Source organism: Triticum dicoccoides, chromosome 7B, assembly GCF_002162155.2.
Source record: "Triticum dicoccoides isolate Atlit2015 ecotype Zavitan chromosome 7B, WEW_v2.0, whole genome shotgun sequence".
Classification (NCBI taxonomy): Eukaryota; Viridiplantae; Streptophyta; class Magnoliopsida; order Poales; family Poaceae; genus Triticum; species Triticum dicoccoides.
The window spans coordinates 227354701-227373379 of NC_041393.1; the positions used below are offsets into that span (position 1 = coordinate 227354701).

General features: G+C 43.9%; 1 protein-coding gene and 2 long non-coding RNA genes across 3 annotated transcripts; 1 reads left to right on the plus strand and 2 right to left on the minus strand.

The window, feature by feature from the left end:
• Window positions 1–225: 225 nt before the first annotated feature.
• On the plus strand, window positions 226–14229 carry LOC119339865. Its single transcript, XM_037611767.1, has 3 exons — window positions 226–406; window positions 11041–12247; window positions 13888–14229. Exons 1-3 carry the CDS (start codon window positions 229–231, stop codon window positions 13907–13909), a joined length of 1407 nt encoding a protein of 468 aa, XP_037467664.1. The 5' UTR covers window positions 226–228; the 3' UTR covers window positions 13910–14229.
• On the minus strand, window positions 5498–5921 carry LOC119339867. Its single transcript, XR_005164246.1, has 3 exons — window positions 5903–5921; window positions 5670–5773; window positions 5498–5559 (listed from the first exon to the last, which is right to left on the minus strand). It is a non-coding gene; the product is annotated as an uncharacterized LOC119339867 (long non-coding RNA).
• On the minus strand, window positions 5923–6550 carry LOC119339866. Its single transcript, XR_005164245.1, has 3 exons — window positions 6460–6550; window positions 6260–6358; window positions 5923–6037 (listed from the first exon to the last, which is right to left on the minus strand). It is a non-coding gene; the product is annotated as an uncharacterized LOC119339866 (long non-coding RNA).
• Window positions 14230–18679: the final 4450 nt, after the last annotated feature.

Genomic DNA, 18679 nt, shown 5'->3' on the forward strand with positions numbered 1-18679 from the left:
GGCCGGCCCCTGACAGCCAGCTTCCTGAACCGGCGCTTAAGGCGCCGGTTGGGAGCTCCCTGGTTGCTCCCCCGTTTAGGATTCGCCTCGGTCTCGTCCCGGGCCTAAAACGGGCCACATATAGCAGCGCCCCCCCGTTTAGGATTCGCCTCGGTCTCGTCCCGGGCCTAAAACGGGCCACATATAGCAGCGCCCCGGGCCTGCTACGAAGTACATCGGCGCCACCTCATGGATAGCCCCGACGCGCCGTCGGTAGCCAAGGCCTCCTTCCGCTACCCCGACTGGGTGATGCTAGATCCACACACCCGCCTGAACTACCCCGTACCCACCATCGATTCCGATTACCCTATGGAAGACTTTCACGCGACCAAGGCGCACGCGGAGACATCCATGGGCGATCCCATAGGGCCAGCGATCTGCGCCGGCGCACCGGCCCAACAGTTGGGCCGGTCGAGCCCGAACCGTCCGATGCGGTCAGCGCCAACCGTCAGATCTGCGCGCAAAGTGAGTACCTAATGAACCGTTGCAGCAAAAAATGGTATGTTATGTTGCAACCGTGCTAAAGACGCGCCACAACGGGGAAAACAGGGGAGCTGGATCCCCCGCGTCTGTTCGTCCCCAACCCGCGGCGGCGGCTCCCCAACCCGCGGCGGCGGCGGCCGGATCCGCCGGTTTTTTGTTCCCCACGACCTAATAACCTCGAGGAGGGGCTCCCTCATCTATCAAGACGCCCTGTGCTTGCTTCAACCATGTCGTACATCCGCAACGACCTCCTTGCCGCCATGGATTTGGGCTCGAGCTCCGCTGCCGTTCATGGCCGAAGCCCACTGAGGAGGGAAGACCCTGGTAGTAGTGGACCGGTGCTGCAACGGTACTACAACCCTGGTGTGGTCTTCCAAGATGCAGCACGGCATGGCCGGGATGAATTTGATCTGGTATGAAATTCAATTGCAAACCCTAGATCATTTTGTTCACAAAATTTTTTTTGCAACCTTTGATGATCATGAGATTGAAAAGAGATGTTGCCAACATGCTTGTGTTTGTTTTTTGTGTAATATTGCTAATATGTTCTCAATTAATGCTAGTAAGATGTTTCTTCCTGCTGGATGTTGATAAAATGTTACAAGCATGTGTTGCATTTGCTTCATGCTACTTGCTAGATGTTGCATGCTGCATCCTAAAATGCTGCATGCAGGAATTGTTTTTGGGTTATGATTGCCATGCTGCGTCCACTTTTTTTTGTTCGTGCTTTTTACGTATTTTTTCACGCAGCAAAAAAAATGACTTGGTTGCTGATTTTGTTGCAGAATGTTGCTGTTGAGCCATCAATTTTCCTTGACGATGATATGCAAAATGTTGCACATGAAGAAGAAGAAGAAGAAGAAGGCATTGATCTGAATGAAACTCCGCGAAATGTTAGTGACGATTCGTTTCAGCTGAACACCGGTGGTGTAGCTCCAAATCAAGGCAATGCTCATGTGGCTAGTGACAATGCCAATGGAAATGCTGCAACACTTGTTGACGAACCAGATGAAGATATATCATCACAGCCAGTTGTCCCTTTTGTTGGAATGGTTTTTGACAATGTTGAAGAAGCTCAGCGTGTTTACAATGAATATGCCTCGAAGATGGGCTTTGGAACTCGCATTGTGACGTCAAAGTATAGTAGGAAAAATAGCTCGGATAAGAAGCGCATTCTAATCTATAGAGTTTTTGAGTGCATACACTCACGGAAAAATCCTTCGAAGAGTGTTGGTGGTAGCATTTCTGAAGGGGCTGCAACAAATGAGTGTGATGATGTTGATATGAGCTACGCTGGTAACAAAAAATCTCCAAGCAAACAAGCTGGCATCTATATGGATGTGAGCGACAAGAGGAAAAGAAATCGGTTGGAGCGGTATGATTGCAAGGCTCATATGGGTGTTAACCTCAAAGACGGTAGCTGGGTTGTGACAATTTTTGAGGCCGATCACACACACCAGTTGATGTTGCAAAGGGGGCGTCGGAGATTTTGCCGCTCTCACAGAAAGATCCCGGATGCAGACATGCAGTACATCACTTCACTGCACTATCGCAACATATCTACGGCTAATATGATGGGCTTGCTTGGAGATGCACGGTGTTGCGATCCAAGGAGTTTGCCGTATGTGAAGACTGATGTGACAAATGCAAGAGCAAAGTTGCGAAGGGGCCTATCGGAACGTGATTTGGAGCTGACAATCGAGTACTTTGAGAGAAGACAAGTGGAGAATCCAAACTTCTTTTTCTCGAAGCTAGAAGAAGATGGAGCTGTTAGGGCGCTTTTCTGGGTTGATGGGAGAACAAGGGCCTTGTATCCAAAGTACAAAGATTGTGTGTTTTTCGACACCACATTCTGCACAAATTGCTACAACCTGCCGTTTGCTCCAATTGTTGGCATTAACAACCACACACACACTGTTTGCTTGGGGTGTGCTTTGTTGCCTGATGAGACCATTGAAACTTTCAAGTGGGTCTTCCAGCAATGGATGTTGGCAATGAATAATGAGCATCCGTTGAACATTATGACTGATCAAGACCAGGCAATGGCTACAGCCATCTCAATGGTATTCCCACATTCAACACACAGATGTTGCAAGTGGCACGTCTTCCGGGTTGCAAGAACAAAACTAGGGAGGATGCTGGGCAAGGATGAGCCTTTTGCAGAAGCATTCTATGGTTGCATTAATGGTTCAGACACCGTTGAGGAGTTTGAAGAACGGTGGAAGCAGATGGTCGAGGTGTTTGGTGTGGCTGATAAGAAACACCTCAAAAACATGTGGAATAGCAGGGAGACGTGGGCTCCTGTGTACTTTAGGAATAAGTTCTTCCCATTCACAGGAACAACTGGGCGCTCCGAGGGCCTGAATTCCTACTTCAAGACATTAAATCATCATGGAGACTCGGTTTGGACCTTTGTGCAGCAGTTTGAGCTTTGCCAGGAGCTGATGCTTGATCGTGAAGACAATGCGGGCTTCATCAATGAAGCGACGAGGCCACCACTCTGGGGCAAGTAAGTCCAAAAGTCATGTAGCATTTTTTTTAGTTTTCCAGTACAGTTTGGATGCAGCATTTGAATGAAACATATGTAGCAATTCTTATTGATGTTGGAAGCTTTTTTGTTTGCAGTTACAACATTGAGAAGCAGGCTGCTGATTTCTATACCAGAGAGGTATTTTTCAAGTTTCAGAAACTATTGGCTAAATCAACAGGCTATGGGTTGCAATACCAGTTGCAAGGGAATGTCGGCTGGTTTCGTCTTGTTGCAAATGATGGCATGAACCCTAAAGTGTACACGGTGTGTGTTGCCCCTGATGATCAGACATACATGTGCAGTTGCAACATGTTTGAGATGTGTGGGCTGATCTGCCCACATATCATCCGTGTCATGGTGCACCTGAACGTGCAAGCGATACCTGCAAATTACATGCTTCCAAGATGGTCTAAGAGAGCAACCGACCTTGCACCTGAACCAGGCGATGGGCATAGAGCTATGCATTTCGGCGTCCCCACAACAAACACCCTAAAGTTTAACTCTCTCTGCCGGAAGTTTGGGAAACTCGCTTCTGATGCATGCTTCAATGATGAAGCTTATAGTTTTGTCTCTGGGCTAATTGATCAGGGCAGTGTTGGGGTTGCTGAAATAAAAGCTAGAGCGATCGATGAAGTTGCACGAGGCGAAGAAGCCCAAGGTCATGCAGCAAATGAACAACTCTCAGGGGGTCCCAGTACAGGGCAGCAGGATCCACCCCCCGTAGGACTACGAAACCCACCAAAGTCAGCAAAGAAGGGGAGGCCAAAAGAAAAAGAGAAGCGAAGGAAGCCACTAATTGAGCTTCGAGAAGATGAAATGAAGAAGAAAGCAAAGAAGGACGCAGCGAAAACGAAGAAAGCTCCAAAGCCAAGGGAAAAGAAGACTCCATGCAAATATTGTGAAGATGAGGATCACAACGTGAAGAACTGCCAACTCCTTGCCGCTTTTCTTGCTGTGAGTGCGAGCGCGAAAGCTCCAGGTGTCGGGCCAATCCTTACACTTTAGGATGTTTCGTGAGGGGAACAATGATGAATTACCTTGTAACACCCCTTGTCTTATGATAAAAAGTTGTGTTGACTAGTTGTGAATGTTTGTGTTTTGGGATTGCAACATACTACTACATGTGTGGTTTCAAAATGCAGAATGTTGATTTTTGAATTATGATGGTGCCAACTTATAAGTTTTTTTTAAATAGTACTCAATGGTTGAATATCCTTGAAATCATGTTTAGAATCTCTGTGAAAAAGCATGATTGCAACATTTTAAAAACATGATTGAAGCTTCTGTAAACATGGTTGAAGCTTGTAGGAAACATGGTTCAAGCTTTTGGAAAACATGGTTGAATCTTTTTGAAAAATAATGGTTGAAGCTTTTGGAAAACATGGTTGAAGCTTTTTCAAGCAATGGTTGAAGCTTTATTAAACATGGTTGAAGCAAAAAATAATGGTTGAAAGATTTTGGAAAACATGGTTGAAGCTTTTTCAAGCAATGGTTGAAGCCATTTTTAAACATGGTTGAAGCAAAAAAATAATGGTTGAAGCTTTTTTAAACAATGGTTGAAGCTTTTGGAAACATGGTTGAAGCTTTTTCAAACAATGGTTGAAGCTTTTTTAAACATGGTTGAAGCAAAATAACAAGTTTGAAAAAGGAAAAAGCCTTGAATGATTTAAAGTGTTGGTTTTGCTATGCAGCAAGAGTTTGGAAAGGAAGCTTATTTACATTATGCTTCCAGCAAAAAAATCACAGGGGATGTAGCAAAAAAATCACAGGTAAAAATGTAGATTTTTGCCATGCAACAAATCTAACAGAAGGTTGTAGCTATTTTTTGTAAGCTTCCAACAATTTGACTGTGACAATGCAGCATCCACATATTGTTTTCATGAAAAAGGTTTCGAGGGGAAAATTGCACAGAGATTCCCTTGAAACTTCTATGGATGAAGCTCATAACCAGCAAAACAATAAACGAGTGTCAATGCATGATCATGTTGGCAAAGCAGAAGATCACATCCATTAAAGAACGGGAGAAGTGCTTCATCCAAAAGAGATCAAGTTATCATCGGTTTACATACCAAAAAAAGAACACATATGTTTACCGAAGGTATCATTAGGGTACATACGAACGCGCACTACTCTAATACTATCAGAACGCTGCCACCTCAGACATGATTCTAGACCTAACGAAAGAAAACGAGCTTGATCGTCTTGAACCCTCCCGCAAATTAAGCCGCCAACTCTTCATTGAATGCCCGCTCCATTGGGGCATTGTTCATTGGGTGAGTGCAAAGGTTGTGCACCACATCCATGCGGTATCGCGCCACGTCTTCCTGTAAAAATGAATGAAAAAAATTAAGCAAGTATGATACTAATTATTCTTGTGTTGCATGAGTATTGAAAAAAAGGAAAGTAGATTGCAACAAAATGACAAAGAAATTACCTGATTGTACTCTTTCATTGACTTCCCATCAAAGTTCTCCACATATTTGAGCCCGAAAAAGCCACAATCACATCTGTGAGATTTAAAAAAATTCTCCTTCATATTTCCGATGCATAGTTGAAACAAGCAAGAATGTTGAAATGGAACACATGATTGAAGCAAAAATTCAAAAAGAAAACTCACAGGTTATCTTGCTTTGGGTAATCCTCTAGGTCAACACGGGCGAAGGATCCAACATCGACATTGAATTGGCTGTACTCTTGTGCGAGGGCTGCAAAGTTTGTGATCTACCACCAAGAAACACGCACAAAAGTTTGAAAAAAAAGGATAAGGTGTGTGAAGATGACAACATGGCATTTATGTAGATGAAGCAAAATTCGAACAGAAAATTTAAAAAATAGAGAGCATGAGCCTACCAGGTTATTTGCTTGCTTCATCAAAGGAGATTGTTTTCCTTTTGAATGGATTGAGTCAAATACATTCCACTGCTTGTATAGCAAGTTTGCGCAAACAATTATCCAGTGCTTATCATGAACAATTGTGAAAAAAAGCTGGAAAGCACAAAAGAAAGGCAAAAGGGGGACTCAGACACATGTAACTGATGTGCAAAAAAGCTTCCAACATCAATTAGAGTTGCTACATGTGTTTCAAACAGATGTTGTCAACATCAATAATAATTGCTACATATGTTTCGAAAGAAATGCTACATCATTGGATCATATTTTCAAAGTATTTTGTGGTGCGAAACAAAAGTAGGCTCTCTGGAAACTTACGAGGTCATATTTATTCGCCTTGAACTTTGTCACAGCCCTTTCAAGCTCGGGTATGAGTTTTGCTGGTTGGAAGGTTGTTGGGTCTTGTTTTAGTAGCATCTACTTGAAGGATGGCCACAACAAAAATGGTTAGTGTGTGTTGCAACAAAAAATGTGAAGAAAAAAGGAATGAAGCATTGCTTGTTTCTGCAAAAACTTACCCCCGCGTGGACTGAGAACATGTATTTCTTCCGATTCGTACCACTTGCTGCACGGGATGTCATGTTGTTCATCTCGATGCATAGGGACATAACCTCATCATTCATATCCCCACGAGGCTTGAAGCATACCAGGAATTTCTTGTATCCAATGTAAAATCCACCCATCTTGATGAAAGGTGTCCTGTTACCATAGATGCAACCAAATGAATCATTTGTTTCGAGCAGAAAAAAAATAAAAAACAGAAAGCAACAAGAGATAGGGCTTAGGTAGCTCACACTTGTTCATTGTCATGTGATCTCCTCAATGGTTTCCCATGCTTTACATACTTCTCATACATGGCTGCAGCTGCATCAACCTTTTGCTTCTTTGCCTTGGTATTTTTTACCGCTGGAACTTTGGCCATCCTCTTCTTCCTAGTGTTCTTGTCATGTGTGCTAGGGCCACTGCTTGCCTCAACAAAATGCTCTTCTGTAGCGACCATATTAGGAGCTGCAGCAAGCAACAAAAAATGGATGAGTTTTGCAAGGGATTGTACAAAAGAGAATTTGATGCAATCACACATATGTAGCGAAAAAAATGACATGGAGAAAAACAAAAAGAAATGATGCAGGAGGAAGGAAGCATACTTGGGCTGTCATCATCGTCTGAAACAGGGAACACGGGGATGTTTTCAAATATGGGGCTGACTGTGCTTTTCTTGGTTATAGGCTCATCCGTGCAATGCATCATCTCGTAGTCTTCGGAGCCCTTTGGGAACAACTCACAGGATGGCTCGTCGTCCCAAATGCCAGCTGTCGCACTCCTGGGTGCATCATAGAAGAGTGGGGGGCTGTGAGGTGAGACGTTCCCTTCCATCTCGAAACTCACTATTTGTTGCTCACGAGTTTCAGCAGCCTCGGTTGCTACTTGTTGCTTCAATCCGGTGACTTCATCCTTGTTAATGCTAGGTGTTGTACCTTCAGCTTGAGCTTGAGCACCAATGCCATCATTTGCAGCTTTAGCATCATTCTCTTTTCCGCGACATTCGTCCATGATAGGTGCTTCGAAGGAGAAGTTGGGCTCACTGGTAGCTGTGACGGCGTCTCCAACATCGCGAAGGAGGGCAGCCATCCGGCTGCACTGCAATCCCTTTAAACATTGTCCAAACTTGCCTACAACATCATCCACCTCCGCTGCAAAAATACCCTTGTGCTTGTCGTAAAGCATTTGAAACTGAGTTGGTACCTACAACAAAGCCAATTATTGTACATTTTAGTCACATGTGTGGATGTAAAAAAACACAAATGTGGGTGTGGCACATTAGAGGTATGGATGGAGCGAGAAAACAAGTAGGTATGCTACTGTGTTACTATGTATCAGATAAAGAGTGTGATTGTAGCAAATTACTGTCATGTATGTAGGTAGCAGATTTATGATATGGATGTAGCAAAACTATTAAATGGATGAAGCAAAAACAGAAGGTAGTTGTAGCACACTAGACACATGGATGTAGCAAAAAAAGCCTAGTAGGTATGAACTTAAACCACATATGAAGCAAAAACAGAACATGGTTGTAGCACATCAAAATGAAGGATGCAGCAAAATAAATATACACTTGCAACTTGATATAACAAAAATAATGTGAAGCCTAAACAGGAAATGAAAATGTACCCTTAGATCTTGCATGCTAGGGAATGATTGCTGCAGCCACTCGTTCAGCGATGATGATAGGTGTGGTTCAGCATCAACATTTTGTTGAGCCTCGTTTGATTGAGAGTTCTTTGCTTGATTTTCAGCACCTTGAACTTGGCTTCCTTGGCCACTAATTCCTTGGCCACTAGGTGCTTGAGCACCACCTCCCTGCCCACTAGCTGCTTCAGCACCAACTTCCTGTCCCACAAGTTGTGCTGCATAGGGGGTGTTGCACAAACTCCGGATCTAGGAAAACAAAACATGAGTGGCGGAAATAAGAAGGCTGCCATAAACTAATTGGAAAAGCAAGGATTGCTACATGCAAATTCAGTGAGCAAAAAACAGGGGGGTGTTAATACTCCATTGACAAAGGAAAATACATAGGCGGGATGTAGCAAAATTACATGGGTGTGTTTCCCGTAGAAAGGTTGGATAAGAGTGAGCTTGTTCTTGTCAACTTTATCCAGCCACTCAAAATCCTTTTGGCAAACAAAACGTATCCTCGGCACGGAATAATCAATAGCATGCTCATTTGGGAGGCCCGCCGGGATATCAACATGATCCATGTATATGATCTGCATGGGATGGAAAAAGGACATTAGCCAACAAAAAACATAAAAGTCATGAAGGTTTCATGCAGCAAAGGAAAAAAGATGGAGGTATTTCATAATGTTGCATTGCATACCGCTAACATGGGGAGGCATGAAGCAATCTGGAACTCTTTTTCTGCGTTTGCTTGCATCCTCTTCTTCTCTTGAAAGACTCCAACCTCCTCCATCGCTCGTGCCAACAAGTGCTCATCCCAAGCGAACTCATGCACCAAAGACATATCTTCCAAGGAAGCAAGATACTCAAGGTTCACCATATTGCCCGTGCCTGGGCACAAAACTGTTGCCAACGCAAGGAGTGCCCAAGTCCTATTTATCATATCCACGTCCTCCTCACTGCAACTAGTGAGCAACTTGACAACATGGGCGATTGGAGCCCTGTTCCCCTCCTTGTAAATGTTGCGAAGATCATGTTCATCACTCTTCTTTTGAATCTTCACGGGTCTATCACCGGATGGCACGTTGAAAATCCTTTTCACCATAAGCTTGCTGAAGGTGATAGATTTGTTCTTGTGTTTGAACTCAGAGAGTACGTGATTCGTGTTCATCGCAACAAACTCAATGAGCTCATGGGGCACCTTGAAAGACCGGATGTCCAACAAGTCTCCAAACGGTCCCTCCCTTATGATTCTCTGTTTTTCCGGTGATATTTGCTTCCCAATCTAAGCCAGCCTTTTTGAGTTAAACCTTGACTTAAAGCCACATAGATTGCCTTTCTTCTTAATCTTCTTCTTAGCCTTCTTACTCCCCTCATTCTCACCAGAGTTACCTGCAACATCTACAAAAAAGGAAAAAACACAAGTCAATAAAACCATAAAACCATACCATCAGAAGCTAGGAAGAAACATACATGAACACCTAAAAAATTCTGACAAACGTATGAATTCAGGAATGTTGGGTTGCGCAGCACAACGAGTAGTGATTCATTGGCAAAAAATATATATAGTGCATATCAGACCAAAGCACAAATAAGACCAAAGTTATAGGAAGAACAAAAATAAGACCAGACAAAATAATGTACTTATATTTCTAGTGTTCTACTACAGAATGTTGTAGACTGAACAACATTAGTCAGCTCTTTCATGTAGATTGTGCCATTGACATTTTGCCTGCTCTTGCCTTATCGAATCCCAAATCCAACTTCCCACAAAAAGGTACATAATGCCAGCACGTGTATTTCCGTAACCAAACACCGGCTAATGATTAAGAAAACGAGTAAGGACCATTATCTGCCAAGCTTGATTCAAACTATATTCTCTCCCCAGTCTACATTCAGACTGCTGCACTAAAATTCACCAAACTTGTACAATTCGATTATACTGAAGTGTAGCTTCCCCTTTTTGCAATGTTTGAAATCTCAAAAATGACACCATTGCAACAGAGAATCAGCGACGAGAATAATTTTGGACAGAAAGAACTTAATCATGCAACCCCGCTGGTTCTTATTACTAGCAATTCAAGCTCTTCTGTCAATGAAAATTAACCAGGGATATACTAGTGCAGTGGCACGGGGATTTTTCTTCTGGCCAACCACTGGGTAGGGCCTAAGCAAAACATCTAAGAACTTTTTGGCCAGGGGTTGGTTCAGATTTTTTATTGTTTCCACAAGTCTGTTTCCAGAGTCATACCCAAATCCACCAATCTAATGAATCTTTTAGTAGTTGCTCGTATGACTGAAACAAGAATTTGCAATACTACACTGTGGACAAGCAAAAGCTACGACAGTTCTACGCCGGCACCAGATCAGATCGGCAACCATGATTCACCGCCGCGCCAACTCCCTCTGCCCGCGGGAACCCCACCCCGGCCCCTGCCTCTGTCCGCGCGAACGCCACCCCGACTCCTCCCTGGACCCGCGGGAACGCCACCCCGCCGCCTCCCTCGACCGCGGAAACGCCATCCTCGTCCGCGCCGGTGCCGGCGGCAGCCCGCGGCTAGCGACGCCCTAACCCTAAATCCAACGGGGGAGGGGGGAGAAACAACGAAAATGGAAAGCATTTGGGCTCGTGTTACCATCGGGGGGAGCCATAGATGGCCGGAGAATGGAGATCCGCCCTGGGCCGCCGACGCCGCCGCCCTGCGCGAACAAGCACGTCGCCCGCGCTCGCCCTGCTCGAAACGAAGGATAGATCGGATGCAGCAAAAATGACATTGGAAGGGATAACTACGAGCGCGTTAAAAAAAAAATGGTAACACGTGGCACAACGGTGTCCTTGGATCAAAAAGAGATCGTACGCACGGGGCTCGACCGGCGCAACGGTTCGGCCGGCGCACCGGCCACCAACACTTCCCATCCCATAGACGTCTTCTTCCGCGCCGTGCCACCGCCAGGTGCTTCCCGCCTCTATGTTAACTGGACGCCTCGCCGGTTTACAAAGGGTTCGTCGTCGTCGTCGGGGGCAGGGAGAGGAGAAGATCGCTGGGATGGATTTTACGGACGGGAACCCCTTGTCCTGGCCGCCAATGGCAATTCGATTCTTCTGAGGCTCACTCTCAGCAACACCCGGGTAGACTTCTTCGTCTACACGGTCCACTCCACTGGGCCGCCCTCGCTCTTGCGTCTACCCGATTGCAAACTCAGATTCTCAAACAGTTGTCTCCGCTCTGGTGGGTTAGATCATATGGTCACCCTTGGTAACATTGGTTTTTTATGTGATGCTGAAAGCGAAGAATTTGTGGTGGCAGACCTAATGATTTTGCCGAAACACGATGATGCCTCCCACCATGATGATACTCCGGTGGTAGCCGGGCTTTGTATTTTCCGGTCATGCAGCCCTGGGGAGGACTGGAAAGCCAGCAAACCACGTATATGCCATAAGAAGGGGCAAGGCGGGGAATTAATTTGGTGGCACACTGATGTCGTTGTCCCCCATGGAGTTTCCCTGTGCTACATAGATTATTTCCGCGGAATCCTGTTTTTGGATATTCTCAGCAAATGCCCGCGGCTCTTGTATGTCCGGCTTCCTCTAATGAACCCTGTTGGTGATCCTTGTGATAGTGAAACTGGACGAGGGTGCCCATCAGCTTTTAGGAGCGTGTGTGTTACCAATGGCGGAACCATGAAGTTTGTTGAGGTTGTCACCAGAACCGTCTTTCTTTCAGGCAGCCAGTCAGCTGCTGCTTCTTCATTTGCAATCAAAGTTTGGAGGCTTAGGGAACATGGCATGACATGGGAGAAAGAAAGTACCATCCAAGATACCGAGCTCTGGTCCCTGCAGGGGTATGGTGATCTACTCCGTGTCCCGCCAACATTCCCTGTTGTGAGCATGACGAACCCGGATGTCATCTTTTGTGTGCTGAGCAATGGGTGTTTCGGTGACGCCAATGTGACATGGGTCATTGCGATTGACATGTTGAAGAAGACTCTGAGATCAGCTTTTAGATACAAGAAAGTACATAGGAACAGCATTGAGAATGATGGCAACATGGCGTCTGCGAGCCTCTCTACTAATCGTGCATTTATTCCCTCCCAGCTCTCCAAGTACTTAGGTCTGACTGGAGCCAGAAGGTAACTATGTCCTGTTTTACTCTTCATTCCATTTTGTTTCTGCTTTTCCAATGTATGCCAATAGCCTTGTTAATTTGCATGGTAGTCACGTATATTTCCTTAGTGAACCTACTGCAGTTAATCCTGTTTGTTGTTGATTCTGCAATATTTGTGTATTGTCCTCCCATTGTGTACCTCTTCTATGTCAGATGTGTACAATGGATGTTATATGCCAGTCTTGTTGTGTGCAAGAACTAGTGAATAAATGTCACTTTGGTGCTCAAGGTTCCCTGAGTTACAAATCAAATTTTACATTGTATGCACCTTCAATTTTTTTGCAGAAAATACTGTACTTGTATCTTTAGTTTTTTCCAACCTAAATAGTTTGTAAATTAAATATAACTAAACCACCTGTATCTTTAATTTGTTGCACACCCAAAACTTTAAGAAGAAAAGATTGGTGTGCTAAGTATTGGGAAATCGCCATGTTCTAGTTTAATGTAGGCGGGAGCCTTCAAGATCAGGAAATGATCCATCCATTTTTCTTTGTGCACTACATGTTTTGCCACCTATTAAAAAAGATGGAATGTTTTCACATCATTGGACCCTCAATTTCTGCATGTTTCTTTCTTTGATAATTACAATATCTGATAGAAAATGAGTAGGCAAAATAGTAGATTACTCCTATTGTAGCCAATAATCTGGTTTTGAGTTCTGTTCATTTTTCCTAGTTCGCTTCGAGTCTGTATGTTTTAATGAGATGTTGCTTTCTTGTAAGGTTCATGTGGTTTTAGGGACTGTCAACTGCGAGTGGTTAATCAGGAATGTGGGGCACTAGGGTAATACTTAGTTAGGTACCAATTTTAAGAAGAAAATTTATCCAAAAATGAGGTTGGTACGCAATCTAGATCTGATGTTCAGACTTGAGGCTAAGGCTCAATGATGACATTTTAGAAGAAAATGGACTTGGCAGCTACTTTGAACTAGCTGCTCTGCTCCTGGCTGCAGTTTGGCTCCTAGCTGTGCTTGTGCTCATGCCCTTACTGCATCAGAGAGGACAACTGCCGAGTTCTGACCGGCCTCGCATGTCCTTGTTTTGCTCACTCCTAAATTTGAATTCCCATAACTTTTCTTGTCTCCGCAAGCTGCTGAGCACCGTTGTGTGTACTATAATTTGGTATTTTTGATACAAAGTTATATGTAAGCATGGAAAACTGCCATATTGGCTTGTCTCAGTTTGCTGGTCTAGTTTATGATAACCATAATGGAAGTCGGCTCATGAAAAAGTGGTGTAAGAAAGAGATGTCATAAATGACAATCTAAGCTCTTAATAATGTGGACACAGCTAAAGAAAGTAACCAGCACAAAAAGTCACAAACTGCATAATAATGTTCTTCCCCAACTTCTGTTAAATGAAGCATGAGGTCAACATCTTTTATTTCTACTATGGTAAAAATACCAACTTATCAGAAACAGTTCAGGGGATGCTTAGCAAATGAACAATTTGTTTTGTGCAAACCAAGAAGGTCCAGTTTGTGTAACAGCTTGTAATTATGTTGTCATGAGAACTATCGTCAATGATATCATGTGATTGACATTTGTGTTACAACTTTTCTGAAAAACAATGATATGGGGAGCTCACTTTGATGTTGCATTTTCAGGAAAAGAAGGAATCTGGAATGAACATGTATAAGTTACGTCTACCCTAGCCATGATGGCGCTGGCTGGATGGATGCATTGCCACAAATATCGTGTGCTTGGAACCTGTTCCGTCTACTATACTTGTATTTTCTAATTAGTGAAGTTACCATTATCTAAATGTCTTTAGGATAACGCAACAGAAATCAAATGAGTTGTCAGTTATGTGGTCTGTCATGTTTTAGTGTTCTCTTATCTTTATTCTGAGAGGTTGCTCCGTATGTAGTCACTTGTTTAAATCTCTAGAAAGACAAATATTTAAAAACGGAGGGATTAGTTTTGATAATGAAAATATGGCATTTCATTTACAATGCAGAGTTGATATAAAAAGAGGCATTGCTCATAACCCACTTAGCCCACAGTGAGCATAGTTAATAAAAAAATTCGTCTTTCTCATATAATCAATCTCCCTAAGGCCATGATTCATCATCAAGGATGGCATAAGCAACATACTACTATAACATTTTTCATTGAGGGACGAGCTAGCCAAATTGGCAGCAACCAAATGATTTACTCCCTCCGTCTTTGAAATAGTGTACTTTCAACTTTGTTGAAGGGTCAAACTATCTCAAAGTTTCATCAAATTTGTGCAAAAATATATCAATGTTTGTGAAACCTCATACTTTATCACGAATCTAATGATACTGATTTTATGACACAAATGTTGGTGTATTATTGTATAAATACGATCAAAAATAAAAAAGTTTGACTTTCCAAGAAAGTTGGAAGTACAATATTTTAAGGAGGGGAATACAAAGTTTGTGATGTCATAGACCAAACATGCTTACATGTTCCTAGGCAAGTAGGTAGCTGCACGAATCAGCCATGCCATTACGTTAGGAGTGGCATCAAATCACAGTGGCAAAACAATTGCTTGTTTCATCCATAGCAATAAATTAAGATGCAAAACTAGATCATTACTTGCGTCATCACAGTTCCAGTGCTTCATTAAAGCACCGGGAGTTGATTTTTGTTCTTCTTCTGCTTGTTCTTCCCCTTCATCACTTGGTTCAATAACAGACAAGCTTCGCCTTCAATATAAGATTTGGCATGTCAATTAGAGAGCACAAGTATAGCACTAAACAATGACATTAATCTTCTGATGACAGTAGCAAAATACAAGCCAACAGTTGTGAAATATCATTATCTTACCTCAGTGGGATATTACGGTGCACATACAGATTGGAAGTCTTGTCTCCATTTGTGCAGTTCACGAAAATCAAACAACATTACCGTATAAGTAGCACAACATATGAAAGCACATTACACAATCATGTGAAAGAAGTCTAGTACTGACTTCTCATGACGCAAAATTCAAACAACTCACAAGAAGAAGATCTGAATCAAATTTGCCAACATGCATAGGAAGTCAGATCTCCTCTTGTGCAGCTCCACTAAGATCAAGTTATCAAGCAACGTTGTCGGTGTGACATTTTGGTTGAATTGCACAAAACACTCTTAAAACAAAAGTGTTTTGTACAGTGCAACAAAAGGTTGCAATAGCAACAAGATGGAGTAGATAACCCTGTTTACACAAAGGTGCAAAGGAAAAAACTACCGGTTAATAACGGTGGATGACACAGAAGCCCACAAAAAGAAGCATCTAACTTATCTAAATGGGAAAGAAAGCAAGGCAGTAGCATTTCTCAAACAGCGGCATTGCTTGATATTAACAGAGAGATTATATTAACAATAAATTCGTTAAACATGTAATTTTCTTTTAATTGTGGCATTGCTTCAATTTTCCAGCGGCATTATTAGATTAACAACAACTAAAGAGTTGTACGGGACAGTGGACGCACCAGTACCATGTACATCTACCGATGTATAAAGGGGTGATGCACAATCGGTTGCAACAAAGAACAAACAACCAAGGAGCATATTTGTGTTGGTCCCAGTTTTGTTATCTTTAGACATCTTTTCCTATGTGAGGGCAGCAAATCTAGTCCTGCTCAAACTCTATAGCCATGTCCCCCACCAACAGAAAGATCAGTTCGTTACAGATGTGCGTACTGCGTTTGTCATTGTTTTTCCTTTTCGACCAACGTAGGTGCTGGATAGCCAGTCTGTACTACTTTCCTCCCTCCCTTTTCTCTTTGAACCACGTCCTAGATTCATGCTATACAACTTTCCTCACTACTTTCCTGTTTGATCCAACACCTAGATTCGAGTGCAGAAGCGAAAAAAGCCCACATGCAGCTAGAGCAATGCATGTGGAACAAGTAAATTATACCTTAAGGTTCTCGGGGTGTGGCTCAGTAGGCGGCCGGAGGCCAATCTACCCACACTATGTACGACAGCGAGGAAGAAGTGGTCGGAGGCCCTCCCGCGCTGCCGCTGGGTGAAAGAGAACAGCTGCGCCGGTAGTGGATTCCCTCCCTCGCCGACGGCGACAGCGTTAAGCCTCCTTCCCTTCCCGGCGGACGGATCCTGCCGGCTCTTTGACCAGCAGTGAGGGGGGAGAGAGAGAGAGGCCAACGAAGTCTTGTTTAGATCTGGAGAGGGTGAGAGTGTGTGAAGAGAACAACTACAAGCGCTGAGGCTCCAGCGTGTATATATATAGCGGAGAGAGAGAGTGTGAAGAGAGCAAACCCTAGAAAATAAGCGCTGAGGCTGCAGCGTATATAGATGGAGTGGTTTTCTTTTTCTCTCCATAAAAATCATTTTAAATTGTGCACGAAATGGAACTCTTTATTTGACGTTAGAAGGTGCAATGGGACCAAGGTGCAGGCAGATTGCAGGAGAAGGAGAAACTTGACCGGTCCTTCCTCCAATGAAAGCCCTGATTTCTATCTCTAAATGCAACAATTAATCACAACAATTAAGAGATGCCGTTTTAGCTACCATGCAGGGCCACATATTAACTCGCATGCAAGCCGACTTTGATTCCTTGACTGGTCAACGCGTAGTTGCGCTCCATGCATTGGATTTCCGAGGGAGATAACAAGGCAGAGTAAGTAACAAAGCTCGCTAGCAACGAGGCGAGGAGGGGATTCAGATGGTATGTTAATGGACAACGCCTAACCATTTTGGGAATATTCTGATTTTCGTAAGATGAGTTAACACCTAGACAGATGGAGATATGGAGTACTACTCCTCAGTCCAGGTTTGATGCAATATTCGTCACCTCTTCTCTTCTTGTATGTACTCCATTTATCTCACTTCATGTTGCTTCCCACTCACACGATATTCTTATTCTATAAACTTGTGTGTGTGTGTGTGTGTGTGTTTTAACTTTTAACAGTGTGTGTGTTAGAGAGAGCGACAAATCGACCTACTCCTACAGAGAGATGGTGTGTAGTGTATGATTTAGTTGCGAGAGTCGGTGCATCCTCTCATTTCCGGGCGTCCGGTCGAGACAGCTGCCATGCCCGCTCCTAACCAGCCTGGCCCAGCCAAAGCCCCTCCATCGCCCGCGCGCGCTTCCCGCCCGGAACGGTCAGCGCCGCTCCCGAGAATCGATGCCGCATTCATGCCCGGGCAGAGCGGACGCGACCTCTCACTGGCGCATGCGTTGAAGGGAGAAGCGGATTCAAGAGTGATGGTTGGTTCGTCCGTCGAACTTATTGCTGGGTCTATGTGATTTGACGGCTCATTGGTCATTATTACTGAGGTGGTACGACTGCTGGATGTCCCATGTTTCGGCGAAAGGAGGTAGATTAAAATTTGCTCCATTCTTACAGCGGAGGAGTGCGAAAGTAGTGAAAACATGCAAGCTCAGTGATTACATGGCCCACCTCATACTATCACCATATTTTTTTTGACACCGTGCGACACCTAACTCTTTACATAGTAGTATAGTACGTACTGTAATTTTTCAGCGAGATAAATTTGTACAATGCTATGAAGCTTCCAGCTTCTGTTTCATGTATCTTGCGTCCAAGGTTGCCCTGTTGCAACATTTCATCAAATACAAAAGAGACTAACATGCATGCTATTGCATCTCAATGATTGACAGATCATAGCCAATATGTACTCCCTTCATTCCAAAATAAGTGTCTCAACTTTATGCAAACTTTAGTACAAAGTTGTACTACTACTAAAGTTGACACTTATTTTGGAACAGAGACAACTAAAGAAAAAAATGATCCATGCAATCCCTAGCCCTTGAACCCTAAACCCTAACTAGGCTTTAATTTGCTGGCGACGTTGAACCTTCCAAAGAAATGAAGTTTGCAACCCTTTAACCATCGGATTCTTTTGTGCAGTTTCATTAAAATCAAGATGAGCATCCCAATGGCAAAGAAATTGAAGAAGCGTGATTAGAATAAGATTACTCGGACTAGTTGATGAGACATAAACTCATCACAAATACAGTAGAAGCCAGTAGAGGTATGTGCGGGGCAAAAAAGTAGAGAAATATCCACATGGAGCGATGTGAGAAGCTGGGGCAGTGGTGCAAGCCGGCTGTAAAGGAAGTTGTACCCGAGGGATGTCAGGACATAGCTCAACCTAGAGGAGGGCGGAGGGAGGCGACAACTGCCCACGTTGCGGCAGTGAGCAAGGGACGCAGGCAACCACACTGGCATTGTGAGAGAGAATGGCGGGGACCCCTAATCGGGACTTGCCGACAGTGGGTTTTCGCTGTCGGTGACGGCGACCGGATCTACACAAAGCATCCACCCCTCCCCCCCCGATGGACGTGATCCGCCCAAATGTTAGAGATGTGGCCATAGTCGTTTTGTGCGAGAGAGTGTGAAGAGAGCAGCCCCACCAAGCAACCGTGTAGGCTCGTCCTGGCTATGTATATAGTGG

Excerpts from the sequence above, each read along its gene's own strand:
- LOC119339865 (XM_037611767.1), top strand. The coding sequence starts at position 229 with ATGGATAGCCCCGACGCGCCGTCGGTAGCCAAGGCCTCCTTCCGCTAC. Across the intron at positions 407-11,040 it reads ATCCATGGGCGATCCCATAG|ACGTCTTCTTCCGCGCCGTG; the intron begins GGCCAGCGATCT and ends CCCATCCCATAG. Across the intron at positions 12,248-13,887 it reads GGTCTGACTGGAGCCAGAAG|GAAAAGAAGGAATCTGGAAT; the intron begins GTAACTATGTCC and ends TTGCATTTTCAG.